We start from the raw sequence: 22278 nt of genomic DNA on the forward strand, positions 1-22278 counted from the left end.
GTGTTTTTTTTCTGCTGACATTTAACCCAAGATTCAATCCAAAGAATAAGTGTCATTTTTCCCAGACTGCTAGTGCCCTCTGTAGGATTATTTTAAATAAAATATTAGGAACAAAGTAGAAGAAAAACCTAAAAAGAAAGGATGTAAACCTGTCACATTACTATCGCACTTCATAAACATATTGGAGATGGTGTATTAAATTGGTATTTCCTATTTCATAAATTCAGGGATTTTATAATAGGCTGTGGATCCAAATCAGATAGTAATAGGCAGAATATGCCCATACAATGTTACCAGACATTTGAGACTGCAGAATGAAAACTTGAGTACCTGAAAATCAGCCAAGACAGTGGATATATGAAGGTGTTCAGAGCTAGTCAAAAATACCCACCATTTTGCAGAACTGCAGATTGCTTTTAAAGCATGTCTCAAAAGACTCTCCTTTGTGTGTAGCTAAGCAAAACACTGAAATAAATTCATGAGAAAATCTACTGTATCAAAGTTTTTACTGAAGTTGTAGGCTTCAATATTTAGGTTTCATTCTTGATACTACCTGGGACATGATTCTGCTCCTTCTTGCCATGGACAAAAAATAGACCTCTTTAAATTACAGACTCTGTTAAAATGTTGGCTATTTCTTATTTCATTATCATATTAGGCAATTAGAGGGGCATGGTAACGTGGAGCCTTAAGATAACTAGTAACTAATAATTTAAATGCAGGCACAGAAATGCAAAGCTCATTTGTCTGTTTACATTCCTTAGAAATGTTTTTGATAATTAGATGAGTTCAATAGTGAACCTGGGAGGTGGCTGATGCTTTTAATGCCATAGTACGCTTGTGGTGTTATAGGATATTAAAGGTCAAGGAAGTAAACCAAGGTATACTTACATATGCATGGACTAAATAACTCCGACAATTCAGAAGTGAATTAAAAGGCTCCAACTGTATGAAAGGATTATGATGACATAAAAAAAGTCACAAGCCTGAATGGCTCTTTATTTTCCCACAATCCAAAAATGCAATTAGACTTTAATTGGATTTTTCTTAAGAAAAAATGCCCGCAACAGCAATTACACACATTAAAATACCCTGCCTAGAATGTTACTCCAATTATAAATGGCTAATCACTGTGACAATAAATAAAAATAAAACTTATCACAGCGTGTTACCATTTTATGACATGGGGAATTAGGGCACTGAAATTCCTGTAATTTTGAAGGGAGTGTTGCATATAAACTGTTGGGCTAACTCAAAAGGCAAGTTAAACCGATCATGCCCTAACCTCAAAAGTGTCCACAGGACTGAACTAGCTGTGTAAGTCATCTGCACTAGAGATGTATCTCTTCTCCACATCTTGAAACCAGTGTCAGACAACATGCAGAGACTGAGAAAGCAAAATGAAATACTGAACACACCATGTAAACTATGGGGAAGTGAGATTTGCATCTCTTTATGTGCACTCCTTTGCTAAGAGTACGTACACATCTCACAACAAACATGTGCATGTATCCAGGAATCTTTTACTTTTATGGAACAGTGTAATCGTTTTTGATGTTACATAAATCCTTTCCCCAAGATTTCTAGAAAACCAATGGTCTCATCATGAACTGATTAATGGAATCTTTCAAAAAATCTAGGTTATTTATTTCCCAGTAGCTAGCTATTCCTCCATGCTCCATTTACTGTCCCTTTCATTTCTGATGTATTCTGTTTCAATTAATGCACTTTCATTGCCACAAGACACAGACGATTGACTAATAAGACAATTCACATTTGGAGGGAAAGGCCACAGATTAATAAAAGCTGAAAATTGCAACCTACTTTGTAAATGATTGAAACAAAGTACAGCAAAGGCTACTTTCTATCACAAAGTGACCACTCGTGCCAAAACAGTCCGCCAAAACAGGCAGATTTCTCTTTCTCCCGTTTCCTTCTCCAAAAACACACATCAGAGCTAGTACTGGGTAAGGAGACGAGAACTTACCAAGACTGGCACACAACATGGTCATGCAAGTCTCATTTCCTTAGGCAAAATACAGGATATGGGTCAGAAAACTTGAATTGTCTCAGCACATTGACAATAAACTTTGCCTGGCAACGCTACAATTAACTTAAAAAAAGCCAAAAATTTGTCAGACCAACTGCTTTTGTTTCTCATGGATGAGGACCAACTTTGTGTCATGACTGTATTTTTAAGTGAGGTTCAAGTTCAACTTACATAAGCCCTCATTATGTTGTTTTTTTTTTCAAGACCATAATTTATGACTGGAAATTTCAACCAGAACAAAATTCTGAGTATTCAATGCAACTTCTGTAGGCTGTCAGCTTAAAAAGCAACCTTGTTTCTTTCAGTCATTTTTAATATTTTAGGAAGCAGATGATCTTGTATGCTTCTTCAGCAACCACTTTGTCTTTCTGAAGAGATGGATTACAATGAGAAATGAGGGTTCACAGAACTATCTGCCTAAAAGCAGCTGGTATTTTAGTTACTCAGTTGACAAATTATTGGTTTTTTTTCTGTATGCATGAGGTGTGTGAAGACTTCTTTTTCCTTTCTATTTTTTCTTTTTTCTCTCTCTCTTTTTTTTTTTTTTAAAGACTGAAATAAGTACTTTACTTTCCTTATTTAGTAATCTTGGTAAACTGAGAAAAAGCCAAGATAGTTCAAGTTCTGTCTTCCATGAGCCTAACAGCACATCACCCACATGGAGGTAGGGATCATCTAGCCAGCCAGCAAATGCTGCAGGACGAGATGCATCCCACACTGCGTCTCCCGAGTCCAGTAGTTATGGGACATGAGCAAAAGAGGAGAGTACTGAAAAGGAGGAGACAGAGGAAACATGACACAGGAAAACAAGGTTTCATCAGTTCTGCTACTCATGCCAGAACTTGCCAGCTTTTCTTTTAAATGAAAGTCAGATCTAATTCAGATTTAGAGATGATTATGACATGCTGATATTAGTTAAATCACTATTTACATAGTGTATCTTCTAAAATAGTATGCATGGTATTTCCAACATAGAATGTTGCAAATTTATTAGCATATTATGCTATTATAATATAATAATTATATTATTAAACTGTGAATTTAATTTTCTTCTTATACAAGGTCTGATCGGGGTGATTCAGTGTCCCTGGAGGATGCTGAGGACCCTCCCTTGCCATCATCACGAGATGAGGTTTTGGGCTGTGACGGCTAGATGGGGTAACGTTCCAAAATCTCATGACATGCAGTCACAGGACAACAGTTTCCAGAGAAGGAAAAACACAATTTCCAGAAAAGAAACAAGAACCACTGGTAAGCTGAACCAGACCGGTATTTTTCCCTCAAGGAAAATCCTCATCACTGTTATTAGAAGTTACACACGGAGAACAAGGAGACTTGAGTCTAAAGGGTGTGACTGCCAAGTCACTGCAAGACGACTGTGCTGAAATCCAGTGCTGATCTATCCTGTAAGTGCAATGACTTTGATAAGGATACTGAATTAGCTGCTGGCCTGTGCCAGCAATTTGACCATATCAGACTGGAGCGATGTGCTCAGTCCTCACCAGCCACATCCCCCAGAACTCCACTGGTAAATGCTGCATTATAGAGCTCAGAGCTACAAACTCAAGCTAATGAAAGCTGTCAGATTACCAGCTTAGTGAATGCACCCAAAGTCAGTACATGTCATTCAGAAAAGCATCACTTCAGACAGAACACGGTACTTGGCATTTCTGATGCATTGCCACAGACACAGTTTCACTGCAATATTTATAAAACCATAACATGTTCCCACCTTCAAACCCTACGTTATACAAATCCTGAAATTAGATTTAGAGCATGTACTTTTGTAACTTAAAGGACCTCCCACAATAGTGGAGGAAAAGAAAGCAAATAGTACAATTTATCAGATAAAAATATTGAAGAAATCTTTAGTGGCTGGTTTCCATTCCTGTCAAACTACTCACCAAAATGTCTTATTTTTGATTAATTTACTCCCCCTTATCTGTGTTTGAAGCAAAATGAAAAAATGTGTTTCACCAGTGCCCGCTTTTCTTGAAGTTATTTTTTCCAAGTACCTCCAGGACAGCAAGTCACAACTGCAGATACATTAAAGGAGGATTATACCTTTTTCAAGAGAAGCCAGCTGGGTTTTGGATTGTAAATGTCATGTTTACAACATACAGCTTTGGGATAGTCTTACAACTTCTGGAGCTTAATGGAAAACTCAATTTCCCCTGAACGAAGCCACTATTAAGAAAAATCTGAGGATGGCAAAATCTCAAGTGCTTACCTTTGTCATTGCTACTTGTTGGTGTCGGAGGGGGAAGTCCAGGCTTAGATTTGTCATAATTGTTAAAGCTCTGGCTGCGTCGATTGTTGGCACTAATAGAACCACGAGCTTTGGCCTCACTGCCTGCAGCGGACACCCTCGTGGTGGGGCCTGGAAGTCTGATGAAAGAATTACAGTACAAATAAATATATTAAAAAGCACTCTAGGAAAGAAACTGTGGAATACCATGCCTAAGCTGAAAAGAACAGGATCAGTATCACAAGTACGTACTCACAAGGGTCTTTGTTCTTTTAGAAGAACAACAGAAAAATAAATCATCCTAGATGAAAAACACACATCAAATTGCTACAAATCTTGTGAATCAGAAATAGTTGCAAGTAAATTCAGTAGAGCAGTACCACTGGTACAAGGTTAAGGTTAAGTGAGACTGTTCTTAAACCAGATTGCTGGACACTTTTATACGCTGGATGCACAAGGGCTACCTGTATTTTGGAAGTAATAAGGAGAGAACATGGCTGCCTTTTCCCTGGTAGAGAAGCACATCCCATCTCTGCTCTGAAAGCTGCAAGCCTAGTAACCAAGCCCAATGGAACTTTACCTTTGTTTAATTATTTGAGCCTATAAAAAAATCACACAAAGCTTAAGTGCCCCCTCTTAGGGCAACCACATTATTGGCGAGTTGGTGTAAGCCTCTCATTCAACCTGGGTCAATCTCTTCCAGCATTTCCTTACCACAGCCTGTATTTACAAGATTTAGCTGTTTACCTAGGAAAAAAATGTAGTTAGGATTCTGAAGTAAGTAGACAGGGAAGAATACTACTATCATGCTTTTCAGGCAAAAGGGGAGGGGGAAGACTTTTCTGTAAAGCCCGACAGATTTAGGAAAGTCACCGACATCACATCTCAACAATATGTGTACTTGAATCCATCAAAGTTTCCATGTTGGTACTGCATTTGATGCACAAATGAACACGGATTTCCACATTCCAAATAGATGAAATACTAAAAATTGACTAAATTGAGCAACTGTTTTAGTTGCTCAAAATGCACACTGCAGAGTTAGCGAAACAGCTCCCTGTTTTGAAAAGCAAGGACATCACACTAAACACTAAAAGACAGAACCAGTTACAGTAGCCCTGAAAGGGACCGCTCTTTGCTGACTTTTTTTTTTTGTATGGTAGAATCTCTTTAAAACTTCTTTATATAAAACACAAAAATCTGTCTTCAATAATTCGTGCCAATAATAGGCTAAAATGAAAAAGTCCCAGTTGTCAGAAAGAACAGGGATGCAGCCGACCAAATCACCATTGTGCCGCTGGGAAGGAAGAGAAGCCAGGAAGGAGTCTGGCAGGGCTTCCTAAATAAACTGACCTCTCCAAGACTAGTGAAGAAATAAGAAATACGAAAAGAAACATGAAGGATGAGAACAAAAATGTCAGCAGCTGCATGCACATGCTTTCAAAGCTCAAAAGAGGGTAAGACATAAGGGCATAATTCAAATACAAAACCAAGAACTAATTTACAAACTCAAACCACCACAGATTTGGCACAACACATCATGGTTCTGAGGTTGACTTTGCCGAAGCCATTTAGAAAGTCCCTTAATTTATCCAGCCTTTTTCAACACGGAGGGGTGCTAGAAAGTTGTACATACTCATCATTGCAGCAAGGTGTAAATAAGAACACCCCAGAGATGCTTCATCCACTGTAGAGCAGACTACATGGGAAGCAGCAGAGGCAAACCAGGGATAAACCCTTTTCTTGAGAACTTGGAAGTCACCAAGACAAGAAAGTTCATTAAAAGTTTGTTTTACTTAACAGGAAACAAGTTAGGTTTCCTATAGGCAGGAAGGTACAAGATACTTCACCTGAAAGTTTCTACCCAGTGATAAAACACTGAGAGTCCGGGCCAGCCACCTCATGAAGGGTACCAGAGCCCCCAGTACTGGGAGGGGAGTTTTCTAGCAGGGCTTGGCAGGAGGGAAGGGATAATGTTCTTGTACCGATGGGTAAGAAAAGTCTTCCCACGCATGCCCACACAGCTTCTGCAAATCTGTCACATTTAAAATTAAATAAAGCTGCCCAAACCATGTGACCACTCAAGAAGTGACAAGTTTTCAATTCAAGTCAGTATTGTCACTGCCAATAAAAACATACTGAGAGTAAAAAACATACGTGCTAAAAACACTCTCGACGAAGGTATTTCTGTTAGACGTTTTTCCACCCCCTGTAGTTTAATTCACTGATTTTAAGCTCCTGCTTTTGGTATTAGGCCAATACATTTCACAGTAGTCCCTGTGAAATCTAGGGGCGGAAAAAAAATAGGTTCAGGGAGTCATTTCTAGCTTCCTGCTCTTAGAGACAAGGTACTGAGCTCAGAGAATGCTCTCCTTTACCACTCTGCAGCACCTCTTCTAGGCAAACACAAACTGTCAAGCTACAATTACATGAAAAGGGAACACGGAACATTTTAACAGGAGTTATATTGCAGACCTTCACTGTTGTCATGAAAGAAATAAGATGGGGGAAATAAAACCGAATTATACAGCAGAACTAACAATCTACACTAACATGTCAAGCTGAATAAAAATCAGAAGTAATAGGTCATAAGCTTAGTAAAAATGGTATTGTATAATTTACCAATATAAAACTATATAAAATTTTCTAGTAAAATATTTTAATCTATAATCGTACTAGAAGTAAACATGATTAATAACCACATTAATAACACAGCAACCCTTATGATCACTGCGATGAGATGGCCATACGAGCTGCCAAGCAAGCCACGCTGGGATTCAGGAGAAAAAATTTACTGAAGTACCTATTAATCATTTTCAGGGAGATTAGACGCGCTCAGCTTCAGAGCACTGGGAAGTGCCAGTGCTCTGGTGAGACAGACCCACACCGTGCTGTTCGGGCTCACAGGGTGCATGTGATGCTCGCCTTACCAGCTAAGGCATGAGCCTGATGCTAGTCCTTTCAAAGAGGCAAATGTAAACACAACTCATACAGATATGTACAGTGGGGAGGGAACTCCCAGAACCATGTTTTGTTCTCAAAAGCAAAAGCTCAAAAGGACAAGAAAACCCAATTATTTTCTTGCGGGCCAGAATGCATTCCACACCTTGAAAAAAAAGAACAAATTAAAATCCATCTAACATTTCCACATTTCAGCTGTTTGTAAAATGCCTTGTTACAAACTGTTTTCAACAGGAACCCTAAACATGCATCCAGAAACAATGCAAAAGGTTTATTCATGCTTTGCAGAAGATGAAGAAATGCTAACCTAGAAGACTTTTTCTGACCAAGAGTGAATCGGATGATTTTGCTTTGAGATGAGTCCCTGGGAGAAGCACTGTGATAGGAAAGAAAAAGTGGAAGATAACATTGAACAAAGAAACTTTTTTTTTTATTATTTTAAACCACTGAATTTAGTAAGTAGATTTAGGGAGGAAAGAGTTTTTAAGAATTTCACAGGCAAAAAAGCTTCTTACTGAAGTATGACTCCAGGTCAAAATTCCTACAATCTGAAAGGAATTAATTTTTATAGAGTAATAAATATGCAATTCTGCATGCAAACCTCAACTTTATTACTCTTTCCTTCTCAATCCTTTATTATATGTAATTCCTACAGAATCTGAGCAACTGAACTTTAGCATACGCTAAGAAAACATGAGATTTAAGAACTTCAGGTTTGATATTTTTTAGATTATTTGAAACCCAGCACAAGGACTGAAAACACCAAAGCAATATTCAAATTGTCCCATGTATCTCTGCATGTTTTTGACCGGGAAGTCACATAAATATGTTAAAATACATCTTTGTTTTACAGTAATTATTTCCTCTATGAGTTTATACATTCTGTAGCAACACTGTTTTTTTTTAATTATACAAAAATATTGTTTATACCCAAAATGAGTATCATTCATGAGGAAAGACATAAGTAAAACCCAAATAAGCTCTGGGTAGCCTCACTTGGAAGGCTTAATTTAAACTGTTTATATCCCTCATAAAAAGTGCTTAAGATAAGTGTTCACCTTAAAATGTGTTATTTTAACACAAATAAGCCTTAACTTGAAATATTAAATAAAAAGCCTTCATACTTCAGTAATTATGCAAATATGGATTCATCCTTTAATGCTGCCCACTTATCCCCACTAAAACCCTCACTCTCTTTGCAGTGGAAGGGTCAGACAAGAAGGCTGTCCATGCATTCACAGTGGTACCGCCCTCATAAACTGCTTTTATTCTAACCTGGCAAGAGCAGCACTAGGATTTAAGACATTTAGGGGACAAAGACCCCCTCTATTTATAATATTCTGATCTAGGAGTGCCAACAAACACCAATTGCAAAAATTATTTTTCATCTAAGCCGTATTTTATTTTGAGCGGTAAGCCTAGATTTAATTTTCACTGTCACCAACCATGATAAGCTCCATTTCTTTTACCACTGCTAGAGCCTTCTACTTCTTAGTGAGGACTGAAATTCTTATAAACTGAGAACCAAAGTTGGTTTTCACATGCCCCAAGTACATATTCTGTAATGGCAACAATCTACATGCTTTGTGAGTAGAAAGAAGCAAAAGGAATAGTGAGAAAAACACCCTTAAGAAATACTGTGGTTACTTGGTGTAGCAGGTATTTTACACCCATTGGACTGCATATTTCCAGCACCGAGAACATATTTAAGCACATCTGTTTTGATTTCCAAAGGCATGAAGTCAACTGCTACCCAGCATTCAATTTCCAATATACTCTTTATTCCAGAGTAGAACTAAAGAAAGAAGTTTATTTGGCTTTTGAAGACCTTTAACAAGAAGAAAAAAAATAAATAAACATTGGAAAAACCCAAACTTAAAGGAAATTTCCCCACCTGGACTGCATTTCTGGTTGTGCTTTGAACTGATGCTGCGCAGCTTGCAGGGGCTGTTGGCACGGAGTCTGGAGTGAAGCTGGTACCTGCTGCTGTGGTACCCCGACCTGGCACTGGGATGGAGTCCCTGCTGGCTGAGATACTGAGGGAGGCTGCTGGGACGGATGGTGGTGTGGTTGCTGTTTCTGTGGCTGCTGTTGCTGTTGCTTGTATCGAGATAAACTGAAGAAAAGGCCCAAGATGGCCTTTAGATTCCCATTCCTGATTTCTGTAAGGCAATGTTCAGAACTTGTCAGCCACCAGTCACTGTTTCTCTCCGACAGCACAATGGGTCAGCCACTGCACTCTTCATAACGCCATCTGAACTCCGTTCCTTTAGGATATGACAGGCTTTCTGCACATCTAATCAGCGCTACAGCTGATCACCAGTGAGCACCAGCTACAAATAAGTAACTAATTTCTTCCCCGTGGTGACTACACTATGTCTCGCATTTCTGCCGTAGCCTGTGTGTTATTGCCAGTGTGCTTAAAAAGAGAGTTCCTTTAAAGTAACTAAAAAAACCAAAACAAAAACCCCCACAATGACACGTGTATTAACAACAGTACACTGAAAATGATTTCTCAGTCCTAAATTTGCCTAAGGAAGAGAAACTAATAAGTTATCACACAGTATTATGTCATTTCTGGAATATCAAACTGATCGTTTCCCATACGACAATGATGCAAGTTTTGCACTAGAAAATACGATTATTGGGTGAAATGGCTGTATTAAAAAAGATAATTACCAGTCTGATACTATCACAAGGCAATAAAGAATGGATACCCAAAGTACCTAAAGACAGCTTGACAGTGAATGAAAAACATTTCCATTCCTAAAAGTCATCCTATCAAATGCCAAAACAAAACCAAACAGAAATACAAAGGTAAAGACACGTGTCAGGCCATGCTGTTATGCACTGTTGTTATAATTAAAATGCAAGAGCACCAATTCAATCTTGCAGACAACCTTAAAAATGTGCTGTGACTTAATTATTTAGCATGTTTAATTTCTTAAATTAAAAAAGTGAATTAAAAAGGCTACATCAAACAGTTGAACTTTTACATGCACTATATAGACCGCTTGAACTAATAAAACTTCCTGTTGCCCTAAGCTTTTAAATCCTTCTACATGGATTAGTTCAAGAGGGGAAGAAAAGGATGTGGCAAAACAGTGGCCAAGCACAAAGGTGAGAACCAGAGTTTTAATTTCTCTCCCCAGTTCTGGCTGAAGGGTTGCTCCGACTTTGTAATGGGCCCTGTTCTATCCTCTGTTCCCTCTCCCACCCACATTTCTGCTCACACTGCTTATCTTTGCTGTGTAACAAACTTCTGTTCTGAACTTCAAGCCCTTTATCCACAAAATCTCAGGTTCATGACTTAAAAATTTTGCTCCTCTTTACTATACCAGCTGCCAGCTTTGGTCTCCTTGCCTAGCTGTGCCTCAGTCTACTGTTTCTTCCTGCCACTAATCTATCTTCTTCCTTAGTTTTGTTTCGGTCAATGCCCATGTTCTCAGAGACTCCTAGACCTTATCTAAGCGGTCTGGGTCATCACCCAGGCCAAGGATACCCCCTTCCTTTCTTCTCCTGACTGAATCTCCTTAGCCATTTTTTCCTTCTTGCAGTCTGGCCCCCCCACCAGTGCTCTCTCCCATCACTGCCCCCATTCCCTTGTTTAAATGACTATCAATCCCAGGGCCCGTAAGCAACCATTTTCTGTTTTCCCTTGTTTTCTGAGCCAATTTTAGTCTCTTTCTGGACCATGGGTCCCAATGTACCCTGGCTGTTGCCCCTTTTACCAGTCTGCTCCTGCTCCCATGCAGCCTCATGCCACAAACCCAGCTTCTCCCTCTGCCCGTCAGGCAGGTTCCTTCTCTAATCTGCCAGTGTTCAGCTAAGGAGGACAGGGATGAGAGTAGACAATAAAGTAAAAGAAACACAAAAGACAGCAAAGCACAGTGAAAAGGATGTCCTTATCTTCAGTAAAGAACTCAAGTTACTCATGGGAATTGTAAAGAAAGTAGCACTTAATCACAAGCTGAAGCATAACTAAACAGACCCAGAGGCACTGGGAAGCTTAACTGCACAAATACAGGCCAGGAGATAAAAGAAATTACCAGGGGTCGGCATGTTTAAACTTAGCAAAGCTATATGCATGTGCAAAGGGGGACTTGATTTCCATGTGAGGTGAGAGGGTATTATAACCCACCTAAACCTGTCGCTTTCTATGGCTGTCTGTCTTCTACTGCATTTATCAGAAGACCAACCTGCTTTGGGCATTTTTCTAAGCTGACCAAAAAGTGATAATCAAAGGGAAAACATCTTTACTGACTTTCAAAAGAAGCAGTCTCTTTCCCTCAGGATTTTAAGCAAAATATTTCAATCAGGGCTTTCAGAGGTAGTTCTGTTTCTCTTATCTTAGACTGAGGTAATTCACCTGGCAGTTTGCCCTTGCACTTTGTACAAAAAGTTATTTCAAAGAGTACTTCACCCACACCAGGTCCTGCCCATCACTGCAGTCTCAGCTGCTTCCTGCTTCAAGTCCCCTCCAGCCCATGTGTCAGCTTAAATATGTATATTAACTTTGATAAGGGCAAGCACGTCATCCACCTATTTTAAATCTGGAGCCAAAAATGACTTGTATGTTAGAAACAAACACTCTAGACATTTGAGAGGAAACTGGAATTTGGTGTTCAGAGAACCCCCACAAACCTACCCTTGGGAAATTTCCCTCCTGGAATACCTCACTTGATACTTGTTTCCCCTACAGGTAGAACTTTCACTACTGTAGCTTGCCAATCATCCTTCACTGGTCTTCACAAAAATAAGCTGGACTCAGTGGAAATCGAAAAGAAAAAAAATCAGTTCAGGAAAAAAAAGGTAAAGAAAAAGGTCTGCTGGATAAATCACTGGAGAAATATCATTATCTGATTCCTCTAACAGTTGTGAATGAAATTTCTGCCAATCAAAACTACTCATTGTGTGCAGAATACAGATCAATGCGAACCAATGAAGAAAAATAGCCTGTCGCTGTTTAGTCATTTGTTTGCATCTGCTTCTGTAAACCTTACTTTGCATCTGATTCTTTAAAGCACGTGGGACTAGAGCAAACAGAACTAGTTTACATGGACTGGACTGGTTAGCCAAACTGGCTACCAGGCATACAAATTAAGAATCACTGCACATTCCTTAGCTTGCACCTATCCTGCCAGAAAACAGGGCTGTCATATATATGTACTATTCACCCCTAAAGATAGCAGGTGTCTGCTTCTGTCATTTTGCACTAGCTTCTTAGGGCTGACCCCCAAGGGATTCCGTGTGCAGTCCCCATCAGCCCTGCTTAGTGCGTGTAAGAGGTGAGGCAAGATGGTCTGCTGACCAGAGCAAAATGGAAAAAAAAAAAAAAAAAGCAGGAAATTCTGTTCACAGCGAATGACAGAAGAGGAGAGAAAGGGTGAAAATAACTACAAGCAGGTTTGAATTCAGTCAAAATGTTGAGAAGCAGATATACTTCGAGCTGATCCAGGGCACATCCCGAAGTCCAGGCGGACTGACTCAAAACCCGCCTGCACATGCTCTAGGCTGACGGGGTCTATCTGACTTCAGGGACCCAAAGGTACCACAACAGCCCTGGGATGAACTTTGCAGACTCTACTGTGGAACATGATCCGAATGTGAACGATACTGGGAATTTTATAAAAACAAGGAAGGGAAATGCAAGGAGTTAATTTCCACCACACACACTTGATCTGCAGGCAGTTTTTGATAATTAAAGAGTAATTTTTTGAAGACTGTACTTAAGTGTACTCAGTGGTATCATTGAACTCTGGTAGCCTGGTAAGTGCCCTACTCGTGCTTAAAACAGCACCGTATGGTCACCATCAGTGACTGCAGATCTTTAGCATATTCACTGCATAAATCTGTAGCAAAAGGCCATGTCTAAATGGCACACATGTATCAGAGCAGGTTCTTTTCACTGGAAGGACATGACACATGAACTCCCAAATTGTTTCAACATGTAGGAGTCATTCAAATCCCAGTTTTGAATCATTAACTTCCTCCCACACTAAAACTGCACTATTGAAAAATACGTGTTCTCAAGCAACCCAGGAGAGACTTCAATGTTTACTCCCATTTGGAAGCAATCACAATCTTCTCCTTCCTCCTCGATGAGGATCTGCCAGCGAAGTAAACAAAGTTGTTTGCAGTGGACCTAGCAGGTCTTGACAACTTGCGCAGAAACACTGGCTTGTTTGGTTAAGGCACTCTTCACTTTAAGTGGTTCTGTGTTCTCTCCTGTTTAGTTTCCCCCTCCTTCATCAGCACCATTAAGGAGGGACTGAGAACAGAAACTGAATTCCTTGTTGTATTCAAGTCCTTTAACTTCATTTTACAAAAAGTGCTTCTTCCCCCTCCTGCTGTCACTTTTTTCCTTCATTGTTAGTGGTGGAGCCAGTACATTCTCTCATTCATATGCTGGCAGCACACATTACTGGTCTCTTCCTAGCTTCTGTATGATTTAAAATGTTAATTCCTAGACAGCGTAAAAGAAGGGAAGAAATACAAACCCAGTGAAGCCATGGGATAACCTATATCCTACAGAGTCTGACTTGCGATTTGGCGGGAGAGCAACGAACGAACATTAATCATGCTGTCGCTGCCCCAGTGCGAACAACACAGCACTGCCAACTTTGCACAGCCAGGAAGTTTTCTTATAATCTGCTTTTTTTCTTATATTTTGCATTGTATAAAGACAGGTAAATGACGTGACATTTATTATAGTTTTACATATCATATCGAGGTCAAAACTGGCTTTTACAATGGATTCAGTTGCATTTTCTTTTTAACCGTTTCCTGGTAAACAAACTTTTTGCTGTTAGAAGTTTTAGCTCATACTTTTGTTTTCTTGACATGAGAATCCTGATTCTAACCGAGCTATTGAGGTATATAATGCAGGCAGTACTTGGGCTGACTATATTAAAGCTTTGCTTTGGAAGAAAATACGTTATTGCTGTTCTAACCCAGCTTAAAGGATATACCACAGAAGACAACAGCTAATGTTCAGCCTCCTCTTTCCCTACTAGTGGTGGCATAATCAGGTTAGAACAATGTGTACTAAATATCTACCTCTTTGCTTCCCACACTTACGAACCATGTCAAAATTAGTGTAATGACATTTCAAATACACATTTTAAAGTGCCTTGTAAGATCTCATAGACTAGGATGAGGTAGGAGGCTTATTTTTGAGGACAGCAAGGAATTCTTTAAGCTACTTTCCAAATTGTGAAAATGTGTTTTTAAATTGTAATATTTAATAAGTTTTTAAAAAATAATAGCTGTAGTTTTATAGGGGAGTTACAGAAGTTTTTAATATTTCTGTAACTTTTTTAATGTAGCACACATATACAAAACCCAGGTACATGATGGTTTCACCACAGAGTTCATCCACAGTGGGTATCTAGCATTCACTTCATAAACATCATTTACCAACAATAAAGAAAAGGCTTCAAATCTTCAATTCAAAGCTGAGACTTCAGACCATGATGATAATGTGCACGGTGCTGCGTTTTGGATTTGTGACTACACCAGTGTTGATAAGGCACCGCTGTTTTGTTGTTGCCGAGTGATGCTTGCACAGCGCCAAGGCTTTCTCTTTTTCCCACACTGCCTTCCCCCAGTGTGCAGACAGGGGTGGGCAAGAACCTGGGAGGGGACACGACCTGGACAGCTGACTGAAGAGATATCCCATGCCATATTAAGATCACTCTCAACAATAAAAACTGAGGTTGGTGGTGGGAGGGTGGTGGGGAGGCAGCTATTGCTGGGAAATGGGCTGGGCATCTGTCTGCTTGTGGGAGGTGGCAAGTGATTGCCTTTGCATCACTTGTTTTGGTTTTTTTCTTCCTCTTTCCTTCACCCATTAGACTATCTTTATCTTGATCCAGCTGTTTTCTCACTTTTTCTCTTAGTATTCCCTCTCTCATCCCGCTAGGAGTGAGCAAGCAGCGGTGCAGGGCTTAGCTGCTGGCTGGGGTCAGCCCACCACATCTACACACCCTTCCTTGCCTTCCTTGTTTGAACTATAGGATTCCTTCAGAGGAAGAAAACATGGCTTTAAACGTACAGGTAATTAAGTTATTCACACACAAGTAACAGTACATGCATGTACTGTTTATATACAGTATATATAAACTGTTTTATATATATATAAAAATAAATATATATATATCTATCTCTACAACACTATTACTGCCTCAAAATTAAGTTTGCAAAGACACTTAGTCACCAAACCTAACTTGAAGTCTCACCTGATGCCACACATTCAATTATTTGTTCTGTGGAGCTCTGAAGGAGGTGGCACACAGTATATTCAAAGTTTGCCTTAGCAGCTACTGAATCCAATTGCTTTTTTTGAATTGTTATTTACATGCAAACGTAAATGAAAGTTGGTGCTGAGGATGACAGAAATCTATTCGATCTCTTAATAAGACAACAGTTAAACAGTTTCTGAGCCAACAGGTACCATACCTCCTGACAGATATCATGTACTGGCATAAAGGAATATAGTACACAGAGTCATGTTTGGATTTCAGAAAAATGCTGGTGCTCCTCAAAAGCAGAGTGATTAATTAGAGGTCAAAACATCTTTTTTGTTTTTGTTATAAACACTCAGATTTTATTGTTCCATGCAAATGGAAACAAGCTTTAAAAAAAAAATCTTCCTTAAAAAAGAAAAGCAAGCAGGATACTTCTTCAGGTAAAAGAGTAACTGAAGAATGAGGAAATAAATATCTCTCTCAAAAGGCAAACAACAACCAGCAATTAATTTTAAATATCTGCAAAATCTACACTCTGATACATGTGCCAGTTATAGAACTTAGATGAGAAATTTCTGGTTTTTAACAGAAGGAAACAAAGTGGTGACTGAATTCTAATTTGTTCTCACTGATTATTTTTAAAAGCCACCTGTGTGGAGATTAGATACGTATTTTACCTACCTTTCACACCGAGATGAGGGAAAAAGTAGTAAAGACTGTAAAAAATGTAAATTATCCATATTGATATTCCATTACACTCCATGTTCTGGTTACAATCACAAGTAGTAATTCAGGTTCCTCATTTAAAATTAAATTTTAAACAATCAATTGACTCACCTTCCGCAGACAGCCCCTGTATGTTAATCCCCTTAGCAGCCAAGAAACTGAGGCATGCATCTATGTTTTCAATCTGTTCAGGAACAAACAAACAAACGAGACACACAGAAATAAAATGCATTGTAATAATTGTTTACTTTCATCTCCTGCCACCCTTTATTGCACTCAGCCTTTGTATCACACAAAAAGTCTCATTTCTCACTGTATGGAATCCATAATCTGAAACCTCCTCAGTTAGTAAGGTCCTAAACAGAGTACTACATGGGTCAGGACTCAGGACTTTCTGTTATTTGCACTTGTATGAAATGAGTTAGTTAATACTCTAACCATGAAAGGCGATCACTACATATCTTACTAAAGGGTCAAGGATGTTATGCCAGGATTTTTAACCTACAATATGTATAACAAACACAAACCCAAAAATAAACACGGAGGCCACATTTGCTGGAGGAGGCAGATAGCCACTTGCTCTTAAGTTGACAGCTGGCAAAAGTTTCCAGCCACAAAAGCAGTCAAATATAAAAACTGTAACTGGAAACCCCAGCCGGAATCCAAAAAAATGTTCCCTCGCAACATTCTCCACGTGTCAGAAAGGACAGGCAACCTTGGCCCCTCACTGTGGGACAAATCCTGCCCTTCAGAGAGGTGGTACAATGGTACTAAATTGCACAGGATAAAATTAATTCTAAGTAGGTAGGGGTCTTCTGCACAACAAGTCCGACTGGTAGTGACTACAGCTGCTATATACAGACCGGACTCAAATCCCAGCTAACAAAGTGAACTCCAGAAAGGCTGGATGAGTCAGGCATGGCATTTTTTCTACCATACCTGAATATCGCAATCTTGCAGTAGCTTCACACTTAACTTTGCCACCAAGCTCCCACTGAAGCTCTGCTGTCATATTCAGACAATGATGCAGAGAGCTGCCAGCCCCTCCCAGACCAAAGCACTTCTATACAAAAGCAAGCTTAGACACCTTGGGAGGCTGCAAGCAACAGCATTTTAGGAAATACCATGTTTCATGTGTGGTTACACAGAAGACTTTTGGATAATACCACTGAACAATTTTTTATTTCATCATAGTAATCACTAAGTGATAAAACAGGGTCTCCACGTCTCAACATCTTGCAAACATTAACTTACTAATTCCTAAAGTATCACAACCAAACACTGCTTCTACTTTATAGGTAAGGAAGGAGACAGACATGAGGCCCCCACGCTTGCTCTCACGTAACTACCTTTCTTCTGTGAAGTTTGGAGACATCAAAAGGGAAGGTTAAAGATCCAGCTTCCCTGTCAGCTCCTGCCTGCCCTCAAAAAAAATACACTGTGAGGGCTGCGTGGTGTTCTGGAGGCTGAGCTCCCAGCACCTGACTTCACTTCCCTTCCTTCTCAAAGTAATAAAATAGTACCAGGGAAGCTGCCAGAGATCCTCCAGCACGGATTACTCTCAAGGTACTTCCATTTATTGTCTATAACTATAACAATAAAAACATTCTTTTCTATTGGGGGGGGGGGGGGGGGGGGAGAAAGTTACTGGCATTACCTGTGATTTCGACAATTAGAAACACCGACATGCTCAAAACTTCTATCAACCTCATTACACTTTGAGATATACTATATACTTTCAAACCCAGATAGATACCGAAGAACACATTTCCTGTAACATTCAGAACTTACAGCCCGTAGCAGGGTGCAGTTCAAAGGTTCATTTATCCACAGTTCAATACGACACGACAGCCCATCTCTACCCATTTCCTTCCTCAGCACTCAACAACCCTTTCAAGTTTCCAACACCGCTCTTTTATTGAGGTGATTGGGATTTTGCCAGAAAGCCAAGGTTCACCTTTGCAAGAATAAACATCACATAAAAGCATCAATCCATTTCTACTACCTCCACTTAACAAGCTGCATCATTACAAGAACATCTCCAGACTTCCACAGCTGTGAGTAGACGTCTCCTCTGTTAATCAGGAGGATTCCTCAGGTTAGTGAGTAAAGATAAGCAATATCTCATCTCCACTCCAGATCTGCAGCTGTAAAAGCTCCAAGGAGCTCTTTCAGTCCTGCTTTGCTTTTCTTCCCAGGTCCCTCATCTTGGCTCGAACTGTCCTGGAGGCCAGAGTGACCAGAGGATTAAAATCTACTTCTGGGTAGCAAGTGCCTCCTCACCCGTGCCCTCACTCTTGGTGCTACAGAGTAGTCCTTGCTGACTACTTCATCTCATGCTCATTGCAGATCAGATTCAGATTCAGGAGTCCCCTTTAAAGTCAACTCCACTTCTTCCCTGGGACAACGACGCAGTTTTTACTGAGCACTTTAGCCACTTAATTAAGATACACCGCTCCCACCTCCCGGGGGATGACTTCAAGCGCCAATGCCTGAGGTGTGAATTTGGCCCACAGGGTGAGTGCCCTGGACCTCGCTGCCGTACGAAGGCACAGATGGCTACCTCGCCACACCAGCTGTAATGCCTAGCTAAAGGCTGTGAAAAACAGGGCTTGGTGCTAGACTGGTATAGAAAAAGAATGACGATATTAAAAAATAAAGATGCAGTAAAAAAGATACAGAACTTGGACTGTCAAAAATCTCTGGTGCATTACAGTCAAGAACTCATAATAATCAAAACCTTCTAGAAACAGGAAAGTGTCCCATTTCCGTACTTAAAACCAAGCACAATGAAATAAAGTGGTAATAACAGAGGCTTGCAAAAGCAAACCTCTTACATTCAGAACATGAAGTGCTACGATAAGATCCTATGGAGAAGTACAGCATTGCACATACATGGAATTCACTAAAAAAACAAACAAATGAAGGATAAAAACGCATCAATGATTCTGTTAACATTTATGCAGTATCTGTAACGATAACAACAGCGTTACTTGGCAGAATGACAGGAATGTGAGCAATTAGTTGATTTTGAAGGAAAAATAAAGCCTGAAAAGGAAAATGGAAAGAAATTTGGGGACTTTCAAGAAGAAATTGAAACACAGAATGCAGGTCTATAGCTGAGATGATTCAAATTTAGTGTTGGTAGGAATTCAAGGTGCTTCCCACACAATGACTGGCTGGTGGCCCACATGAAAGTGGTTTAGGACTGCTATCCAGCTCCAGGGGAAAAGGGCTCATGCTCATTTGGCACTTGAGCCTCTGAAGAGGCAAAAGCCCTGAATGCTCGACCAGAGCTGTCTGCTAACCCCGGTGAGGTGCCAAGAATGAAAGATGTGATGCTGGGATGCATGAGGGAAGCAATCATCAATTTTTCCTGTTGTAAAAACTAAAGTTAAGAAAGCGACTGAAATCTTCATATGTCAAATAGCTTAAGGTATTAATACTATTTTGTGGCCACTGGCCTGAGTGAAGAGCCCTACCCTTGGCTAAATTACTCTCAACAAACATGCACTAGAAAGAAGCATTTCCAACAGTGTAACATTTAACAAAGTTCACCTATAAAAGCTCCAGGGAAGGCTTCTGTCTCTAGCCCCTGCTATATTAACAGCAAAACTAATTATTTATAACCCGCAAATATTGTTTTATGGAGAAAGATCCCCCAGTGCATACAGAGCTGGAGCTAACAAGCTATTCTGAAGTAGTAGCATGGTAGTTAGACCACTTAGATATATGGACCTAGGACAGAAGTGAAGTTCCTGGATAGATCTCACCTAAGAAAATGCCTAATGACCCTGTGTCACGGTGACTTCCAACACAAAGTGCAGCTCCTCCTTGAAATTACAGCATTCAGCAGCAAATCATCACCGAGACTCTATAGGCCGTTTCTTGGCCAAGTCCTCGCATTGCTTAAACTCCTTAAGCAGATAGGAACTGACTGGATTTGCCAGAGGGGAGCATATATAACCTTTTTCATTGTAAACTACAATTTTTTTTTTGGCTGACAATTCTGATTTCTCATTTGCTTTGCCAGCAATGTTTAACACAGCAGAAGCAAAGCAGGAAAGATGGTAGTTGGACACTTTCATTTCCCGCCTACCCAAAACAGGGGAAAGCTGTATAAAAGAAGGAAAACCAAGGAAACATATACACAGTGATTATTTTACTCGGATGCCATTACTGGGAGCATCCAAAACTGAGCCTTGCCTTGTTAATTCACGGCCAAAAGCCCCAAATGAATTTGTATTTTTGAATGGCCACATATAAACTATTTCAGGTCTAGTCATCGATCACCTTTCCTCTTAACACAAATCTCTGGGTGGCACTTGGCAAGATGGGAGCAGAAGGCATCATGGCTAAGTAATATTTATTACACATGCCTAACTTTCCAATGCCAGACCAGCAGCAGTTGCTTTGCTACACCACTAAGACCATCAGCCTCTTGCTGGAAAAGCAGAATTAAAAGCTAGTGGTCACAGGTAATTAATGATTTCTAAGTACCTTTGTTAAGGACATACTGCACATCATCGTTTGCATTCCCACCAGACCTGCACACTCCTCATTCCTTCCTAGCTTCTACACATATGAAACTCAAGTACACACAAATTTAACAGCTTCACTGAATTCCTATGTGTGGATCAGAATACATTTATTTAATTCTTATTTAACTATGACTTTCCCAGGTATATGACTCAGATTTCCTTCTATTCTCAGCAGTACACTACAGTAATTATGTATTTCCGGCAACACTGGCCACCAGACCCACACAGGTTTTTGCACTTGTCATGTAATAGCAATTTCAATTTCTATTCTTGTCTGTGCTAGAAAGAAAACATGTCCTGGCCTGTACGAGCAGAAAAGGGCATGCCAGAAACAAAAAAGCACCAAACACCCAAATATCCCCATCCTGTAGCCAGTAAAAGTAGACCTATAGGTGGGTACCGATACATGTTGAACCTTGACTATATCAAAGGCTTGAATATGGAAATGGTCTACAGCCAAAGCTGTCTGTCCAAGTCTGCCAAGTCAAACAGACAGGGTAAACCATAACACTAGTGCTGCCATGTGACAGATACAGATGTTTTTCTCAAACAGAAGTCAGAATCACTTACTGTAGGTTCCTTTACATAGAAACCATGGGAAGTTTCTCATGTTATGATGCAAGTCGTCTGCTCCCAGCTTTCACAGTGATAGACGTGGAGTTTTTATGAGCTTATCCAGAAAACCCACTACTTATATTGAAAACGGTGCTTTCCATTTAACTTGAGCCTCCATGTTATGTACAGTATATTAGTTTTCAAAGAAGATGATGATTGATTTAATGTGAAAGTTTTTGAAGTTTCACAAACCCTTATGCAATATTCTGGCAGACTTCACATACAATGTGGAAACGAGGAAGGAGCCTATCTCAAGCTGTTTTCAGCAAGCTGTTTCATAAGGAAAAATCTATTCCTTGTCTGTATTTTCAGATCAAGCTTTTACACTCAATATTTCTGTATCATAAAGCTTTGGAAGAGCCTTAAAATCTTAAGCATTGCATTGACAATCCTTAAAACCCTGGAGATTTGGGGGAGGAAGGGGTTCTCCCTTCAAATAATGTCTCATTCGCACTATTTCCTAAACATAATTATATGTGAAAAATACCAAGGCAAAGCTGCAAATTCCATCTTCCCCAGAAGGAGAGGCACTAACTATTATCGCTTTGTTTAAAATAAATCTTCCATTAGTAGTTATCGCAATCAAAATGTTGGCATTTTTAAAGAAAATAATACGTTGCTCCTAGTGTTCATATGCTGCTCCTGACTATTTGGATAAAAATGTCTCTCAAAATTAAGTTTCAGGATTTTAACAGAACTTGGTGGTTATCTTAGAAGTAACAGACATGTAACATAAGGGCGAACTAAGCTAATCCATATGCTGAACCCAGGCTGTAACCGACCTAGTCACAGAAACAAAAATCTGTTATCACAGGTACACTGTTTTCATATCTATGTGAAGAGTTGACTCTCTCTGTTACAAATGTATGATCTCTATTTTTCTAAGAA

At 39.7% G+C, this 22278-nt stretch overlaps 1 protein-coding gene across 7 annotated transcripts in view; it reads right to left on the reverse strand.

Moving 5' to 3' along the window:
- NAV2 (neuron navigator 2) overlaps positions 1–22278 on the reverse strand; it is a 410341-nt gene that overhangs the window by 124278 nt on the left and 263785 nt on the right. For all 7 annotated transcript variants that reach the window (XM_055813584.1, XM_055813586.1, XM_027790864.2 and 4 more), the window contains exons 4-6: positions 16346–16418; positions 9154–9421; positions 4281–4438 (exon numbers count right to left, since the gene is read on the reverse strand). In XM_055813584.1, coding sequence (XP_055669559.1) covers positions 4281–4438; positions 9154–9421; positions 16346–16418 — 499 coding nt within the window. The remainder of the gene's footprint in view (positions 1–4280; positions 4439–9153; positions 9422–16345; positions 16419–22278) is intronic.

The sequence above is a fragment of the Falco peregrinus genome, chromosome 9, assembly GCF_023634155.1.
Source record: "Falco peregrinus isolate bFalPer1 chromosome 9, bFalPer1.pri, whole genome shotgun sequence".
NCBI lineage: Eukaryota > Metazoa > Chordata > Aves > Falconiformes > Falconidae > Falco > Falco peregrinus.